This window comes from Neopelma chrysocephalum, unplaced genomic scaffold, assembly GCF_003984885.1.
Source record: "Neopelma chrysocephalum unplaced genomic scaffold, ASM398488v2 Primary Assembly neopelma1_363, whole genome shotgun sequence".
NCBI lineage: Eukaryota > Metazoa > Chordata > Aves > Passeriformes > Pipridae > Neopelma > Neopelma chrysocephalum.
The window spans coordinates 134,179-141,783 of record NW_020898027.1 but is presented as its reverse complement, the minus strand read 5'-3'; the positions used below and the strand labels follow the sequence as shown (position 1 = coordinate 141,783).

The 7,605-nt window shown below is 52.3% G+C and overlaps 1 protein-coding gene across 1 annotated transcript in view; it reads right to left on the bottom strand.

Annotated features, from left to right (window-relative positions):
- FBN3 (fibrillin 3) overlaps positions 1-7,605 on the bottom strand; it is a 125,852-nt gene that overhangs the window by 55,470 nt on the left and 62,777 nt on the right. Inside the window, exon 7 of the mRNA XM_027706108.1 lies at positions 6,969-7,094. Coding sequence (XP_027561909.1) covers positions 6,969-7,094 — 126 coding nt within the window. The remainder of the gene's footprint in view (positions 1-6,968; positions 7,095-7,605) is intronic.

Genomic DNA, 7,605 nt, shown 5'->3' with positions numbered 1-7,605 from the left:
GTGGGAGGGGGTGGAGGGGATTTTTTTGGAAGAGCTGGTCCGGCAGATTTTTTGGGAAAGGGTCACCTGGGAGCCAGAACTCCCGGGTGTGATGATGGATACGAGAAAGGGGCGGGAAATTTCCGCAGGGAAAATAGGGCGGGTGACCCCGAGAAGCGGTGACTCGGGTCCTTGTCCGGTGGGAAAGTGAGGAATGATGGAGCTGGGAAGGGAATCGCGATCCCACAGTGCCCTGCAGTGGCTGCAGGTGCCAGTGCAGCCCTGAAGGTGGGAGGGAGAAAGGCAGGGGATGTTTAATCCTGCTCTGATCAACCCCTGGGTTCAAACTGCCAGAGGGCAGGGTTAGGTGGGATATTGGGAAGGAATTCTTGGCTGGGAGGGTGGGGAGGCCCTGGCACAGGTTGGGCAGAGAAGCTGTGGCTGCCCCATCCCTGGAAGTGTCCAAGGCCAGGTTGGAGCAACCTGGGCTAGTGGGAGGTGTCCCTGCCCATGGCAGGGGGTGGAAATGGATGAGCTTTAAGGTCCCTCCCATTCCAAACCATCCCAAACCAGTCTGGGATTCCCTGTAGCTGAGCTGATGTTGGTTATTATTCCCATTTCCAGGCACAATCAGCTCTTCCTGAAGTTCCCGTGCTTTTTAGCAGGAGCTGTTGTGACAGGACAAGGGGGGAATGGGTTCAAAGTGCCAGAGGGAGGGTTAGATGGGATATTGGGAAGGAATTCCTCCCTGGGAGGGTGGGGAGGGGCTGGGATGGATTTCCCAGAGAAGCTGTGGCTGCCCCATCCCTGGAAGTGTCCAAGGCCAGGTTGGAGCAACCTGGGATAATGGAAGGTGTCCCTCCATGGCAGGGGGTGGAATGCAACAATCTTTAAGGTCCTTTCCAAGCCAACCCATTCCATGATTCCAAGATGCTGAGGGCACGGTGCTCCTCAGTGCCAACAGAAGATAAAAAATAAAACTGAGACATTCAAAATTCCAGCTTGGATTTAAAGATTCCCACCAGTGGGAGCTTTGTGTGGTCAGAAAAACAACCTTCCCCCTGTCCTTGCTCACCCAACCTGTCACAAACACAACTTGTTGTTGCAGCTTTGACTGGAGGGACCAAGTGAAACCTCGATTTCAGCAGCTACAAAATCAAACCCGAGTGCACAGGGCAGGTTATCCACAATCTAACCTGGAATTAGGGAAAAGGTTCTTCCCCCAGAGAGCCACCTGGGGTCTAGGGGACCCCAGCCACCTTCCCTCAGAGGCTGCCCATGGAATGGTCACTTCCCAAGGCTGCCAGAGCTCCAGGAGTGTTTGGACAACCCCCCTCAGGGACAGGGTGGGATTATTGGGGTGTCCTGGGCAGGGCCAGGAGTTGGACTGGATGATCCCCATGGATCCTTTCCCACACAGGATATTCCATGATTTCATTCTGTGATTTTCTTCTGTGATCCTATGATTCTATCCTAGTAAAAATAGGAAGACACTTCTCTGCTTGGCTTTTTAGGACTAAAATTCTGCTTTCAGCCACCACCTGAGATATCCCCTGAGCCCCTCCCGTGCTCCTCTGGCTCTTTGATGCTCAGAGCCCCCGGGACAGACAGAAAGGACTGGAAACCTCCCGAGGCAGCAAAGCAAAAGGACAGAAAACACTTCCCCCACCTGGGCCCCTGCAGTGAAAAAGAGATTTTATCACTCCAGCCTGCCCTGTCATTTAATTACAGCCCTGCCTTGGGTTACAATTCACAGAGCACTGGAAGGAAAAGAGCTTTGTGGAGCAGAAGCTGGTTGTACTATTAGTGAAAAAATCAGTTTAATACTCGTGTGTAGCCCTGGGAAGGTTGTTGCATCAGAGGGCTGGGGGCCAGATCAATACCTACAACACAGCCAGTCATCCAAAGGGGTGTGTGGGCAGCAAATCCACTCCATTCTTCAGGAAAAACAGTGAATTCAAGAGGTTAAATCCAACTGCAACTTTTTTTATCCCCCCTGAAAATCCCAGCAACCCAAGGAGCGGGAAAAGAGGCCGTTCCTCAAGCCTTGCACATCCTGTGCTTTGAGAACCTGAGCTCTGGGGCTTTGCTGTTGTTTCAGTTCTTCCCCCACCACACATTTTTTGCCTTCTTGGTTTTCCCTTTGTGAAAGTGGTTTGGATTCACTGAGCCAGGGAGAGCCTGACACGGGTACATCCACCTCCCATTAACACCCGGCGCTGGGCAGGGAATCCTTCCAGCTCCAGCCTGGCTCCTCCACCACTTTTCCAGCCCTCTGTTAAAAATTAAAGCAACATTCTGCCTGCTCTGCTCTGCAGACAATGGCAGGATTCAAGGCAAACGTTGATTTTGGATCCGCTCTCCCCCTCTGGCTTGGAGTCGGAGCCTGATCCTTACGGCTGCAAACGCTGGGAGCCAAAGGCTACAGAGCTCCAGAAGGAGCTGGAGGCTGCAAAGCCCATCCAACACGGTGCCCACAGACATGTTGAAACCCCAACCTCTCCATCTGCTAAAAAAAAACCCAAAACCCCAGGCCTTGATGGAGAAAACATCCCCGTGTCACGTAGCGAAGAGGTCAGGCCTCGACAGCAGCTCACGGGACTCTGAGACCTCCCCTCCCAGAAAGCACAAAGAAACCACAGAGGAGAGGAGTGGAACCCTCCAAACCACCCCAAATCCGTGGAAATGAGCTTTTAATGGGGCCAAACAATGAGCTCTTCTGTGGGCATTTTGCAGGAAGGTTGAAAACGGGCTAATAAAGCGGGTCTCGAGTTCCAGCCGAGCTGGTGGAAAAGATCCCTCTCCCCTGTGCAGAAACAGGGATGAGATTGGACAGAGTGAAAAATAGAGCCCTGTGTTCATCAGAAAACAGGGAATTTTGTGCCCCTGGTGACAAAAGAGGGACATCAGTAACATCTAAATAGAAAGAGGTGAACGAAAATAGGTGAGATTCGTAATTAAAACTTCGTTCTGCCCGGGCAAAACCTCCTGGAGAGGCCAAAAGTGGTCAGAAAGGACTTCTGCTGGAGGGATCTGAACAGAGCTTGTTGCACACAGCGTGCAGAGCCTTCCTCTCCCTTTCCTGGTGTTTCTCCATGGTTTTTTTTTGGAATGTCATCACCCTGGAACAATTCGGGACACGAGACATTCCCTTTGGAAGCATCCTGGCCTTGCCTCACTGATAGCAGAGCTGGCCTGGCATTTTGTCATCCAGCACAGGAAGGGCTATTAGAAAGTTAAATTCTTGGCAGAGAAACACTGGAATTGTGGCAGGAAAAGCTTTGTTCAGCCAGTGATTCCACCCCTTAACTGCACACCACGGAGCCGTTCCCTTCGGTGCAATTTTTACGGCCGCTTTTCCAGGATAATTTAAAAATGTCACTGCCTGTAACAACCCCCCACTTCCCTGTGATTTATGGAGCGAGGGCTTTGCATCAGGAGGATGGGCCCGAGCTCAGCTTTGATGTTTTCCTCTCTCCATTTTGCACCAGGAGGGTTTTCTTGTGTCCTCCTCAATGGTTTTACTCAGCTGGATAAAACCATGAGCCTCCCTCCAGGCTCCCCCACTTCTCATTCCCCTACAAACCTTGACAAATCCTGCTCTTTTTCCCTTTTTTTCCCCCATAAGCCAGCCATAGGAGCTATTAATTCAGCCCTAAGCTGGCAACTTCTGCCCTCCTTGCTGATCTTTTTGGGCGATATAAACCCAATTTTGGGTGCTGTGGTTTGTCTCCAGCCTTGCTTTAGGGAGCAGCCTGACCCCTCCCCACCCTAAATCCACCCTAAATCCCCCACCATGACTTCCACGTTTCACAGGCTGCTCATATCCCTCAGAAACTCTTGTGCCAGCAAGTTCTCCTTAGACATTGCACAGCCCCAAGCTCTGGAATTCCTGATCCCTCTGGTTCCCTGGGAATAAAATGAACAAAGGAATCACAGCAGTGTCACATTTGTCAGGGATGAGCTGCAGAAACAAGCCTGGAACTGAGCAACCCTGAACTTGGAGGATATTCAGGTCCAAATCCAAGCAGAGAGGAAAAAAGGAACCTCATTTTCCTCCTGGAGTTGACCAAAATCCAGGCCCAAAAATCCAGCTGCAGCCTTCCTTGCACTGCCTGGGAGCTCAGGGCCTCCACTATCAGCCTGGAATATCTGGCACAGGAAAAGCATCTTTGTTCTTCAGGGATGCAGGGACTGAAAGCAGAGCCCCAACTCCAGGTGCCTTTTGTGTTAAGAGATAAGTATCACGATGGGAAAGCACCAACATTATCTCTCCTCCTGCCTGTTCCCACCAACAAACAGCCCCCGAGGAGATTAGTGGCACTGCTGCTGCTGTTAATGAGGGAGACATCGTTAATCAGCAGCCCGTGGTGACACCGGGCTCTGACCTTTGGCTCCAGCACAATCCCATCTGCTGACTTCACCCCCCCCAGGAGGAACCTTTCCAAGCACAAAATGCAAGCTCCTGGGACTCAGGGAAGAATTTACCATCTAGTTTTAATATTTCCTGGCTGCTGGGCTTGGATGAGGAAACCTGAAGCATCTCCTCTTCCCAAAGCAAGAAGGGCTCAGTGCACATGGAAAAATCCCTCCTTTCACCAGCTCTAAAATTAACCCAGGGACTCACCAAGGGAACTGGTGCAGCACTGAGATTTTAGGCTTGGAGCACACCTGGGTGAAGAATAAATCTGTCCCTTTATGCCTGTGGTTGTTATTTTGGTTCACAGCCTTGGCTCGGGGAGGAGGGGACGTGGACGGAGATTTTTGGCATCAGGTCGGGAATTGGGATCCTCAAATTGGATCCTCAGGTTTGATTCTTGACTTCCTGATGTACCAAAGCACTCAGTAAACTCTGAGAGGGGTTCAGATCTTCCTGGATTTGTCAAGTGTGAGCATTAAACATGATGCTGACTCTGTATTCCCTAATTCACATCATTTTAGGGAATCACAGGGCACATTCCCAGAGGGGAGCAGTGATGCCCCAACAAAGGTGATCCCACAATTCTGTCATCATCCTGATGGGACATGCTGGTGATTCCCACATGGGAAACAAGCCCTCCCAAGCAACCCCAACCCCACCCCTTTAGAGCATCCCTCCTGTTGATGTCATTCCCACAGAAGATCCGTCAATCCCACCCAAGCAAAGCCTCCTCTTTCAGTGGTCTCCTTAGCAACCAAGGGAAGATAAGTGATGGAACAGAACCCTGTGGATGCTGGAGATGTGTCTTTTTATGGCCATGCAGGAAGGAGAGTGAAAGGCAGCTGTTTATGGCCACATGGTGCTGCTTTGGCAGGCGCTGGGGGCCCCTCAGCATCTGGACGACAGATCCAGACAATGGATTGGTTTTAATCTCAGAGATTCCAGCTAAACTGGTTGCAGATGCTCTCTGCCTGCTCCCCAGCCAGCGTGGGTGAGGCAGAGCAAGGACAAGAACAACTTTTTGTTGCCCACAGTTCCAGGGCAGGGCAGAGAAATTCCTTGGGACACCCTCGGATTCGGGTCCTTCACCCCAGACACGGATCAAAAGGCTGCTCTGGACCCTCCTGGTTTCAGGTCCTTGGGATGTCAGAGCACTGCAAGAAACCCCCCCGCTGTTGGAATTTTAGGGAAAGTCTCGTGGCATCCTGCCAGGGAAGATCCACAGGCACAGATGTCTTCTGGAGATAAAAGAAGGTCCATCCCCCCCAGTCCAAGGATTGACCTCTGCAGCTTGGTGTTCCACTTTGGGAAAAGATTCTCTGAGGGGCTGAACCCAGGTCATGGAATCCTGGAATCACAGACTGGTTTGGGTTGGGAGAAACCATAAAGATCATCCCATTCCACCCCCTGCCACGGGCAGGGACACCTTCCACTAGCCCAGGTTGCTCCAACCTGGCCTTGGACACTTCCAGAGATGGGGCAACCACAGCTTCTGCAGGCACTAGAGACTATTAGAATTATCCCAGCAAGGAAAATGCCTGGATTACAGGAAAGTGGGAGTATGGGAACAATCCCCTGGGAGCAGTGATGCTCCTTTCCCGGAAAAAAATGCCTTGGAAGAAACCCTCTGGGTCAAGGAATGCTGTCAGGAATGCTTTAAGTGCTCTCCCTGTGTAGCTTTGCCACACAAATTCCATATTGAAGGTCTGGATTTCAGTGCATTCCTCACCTCTTGTCTTGGTTACAGCAGAGCCTTGGGGAGGAATGAGAGGGAAGGGGAGCTCCTGAGGGATCCAGCAGGGTGGGACTCGATCCCACCAGCACGAGGAACAGGTTTGATCCCTGTGACAGCACCCAGGGGCCAGCAGGATTTCACTGGGGCACGTGGGAAAGAGCTTTAACAACCAAGGCAGGAGAAGTTTAATGCTGTTTTCCTTTTTGTTTGCCACAACAACCCCCTGCAGCCCCACGGGCTGGGACAGAGGGGCTGGAGAGCAGCCAGGCAGGAAGGGAGCTGGGAGTGTGGATGGACAGGAAGCTGAACAGGAGCCAGAGTGTGCCCAGGTGGCCAAGAAGGCCAATGGATCCTGGTCTGGCTCAGGAACAGTGTGGCCAACAGGGCCAAGGAAGTGATTCTTGCCCTGGACTCAGCGCTGGTGAGATCCTCGAGATTTCCACCCCCTTGTGCTCTCAGGATGTTGGGAAGCTGAGCTAAGCAGAGACCTAAAGCCTTCCAGAGATCCCTTCTGTCCAGTCAGTCTGTGCTGCCATGAAAATATCCTTCAGAAAACACCTGCCAGAAAAATCCAACCCCCTCCTTTCTGGTTTTACAGAAGATCAGGCAAGCCCTGCTCCTCTTGGAACCAAGAGGAGCCAAATAAACTGATTAAAACCTTCATTTTTTGGTGCCTCCTCCTGTCTGGGAGGAGGGATCAAGCCTGGCATGGAAGATCTCTCCCATCTCTCCCTGGAAGTGCCCTGTGAGGAGGGGGACCCTCGAGATTTCCACCCCCTTGTGCTCTCAGGATGTTGGGAATCTGAGCATCCTGCAGGTCCGAGCCTTCCTTACCTTCACACCTGTGGCTGGTCTCGCTCTGCTTGTGTCCTGCAGGGCACTTGCACTCGTAGGAACCCACGGTGTTGATGCAATTCCCACCTTGGCAGAGGCCAGGGATGGCTTGGCACTCGTCCACATCTGCGGGAAGAAGAGCAGGGCCGTGAGGAAGCGCGGCCATCCCACGGATCCGCGTGGGAGGGCTGGGAGGGGGGAAGCTTTGCTCCAAGATCCTGTTTCAGAAACCCCCTGAGACCATGCCAGAGATAAGGTGAAGGACAGGAAACGGTCCTAAATGGTATTCCTGGCTCATCCCCACGAGCAGGAGGGAGGCAAAAGTCTAGGGATGCTTTCCAAAGCAAACACCCACGTGTCCACCCCCTCGCGTCCATCGTTCCCCGCGGAAGGCTGGGGTTTAATTTTGAACCTGGAGGAACAACCAACCTCGATTCACCACCTCTCGTGGGGTGGGGGAGGTTTGAGAACAGCACTGTGGCCGGAATCTTTGAGCTAAAATGATCCTGGATGATCCCATGGGAGATCCAAGGTCCATGGTGCTGCTCTGGGAGACACGACGATGGATTGTGGGAGTCACACAGAGAGTTCTGTGTTTTGGGGCCCTGTTCTCTGTGTTCTCTGTTTTAAGGCCCTG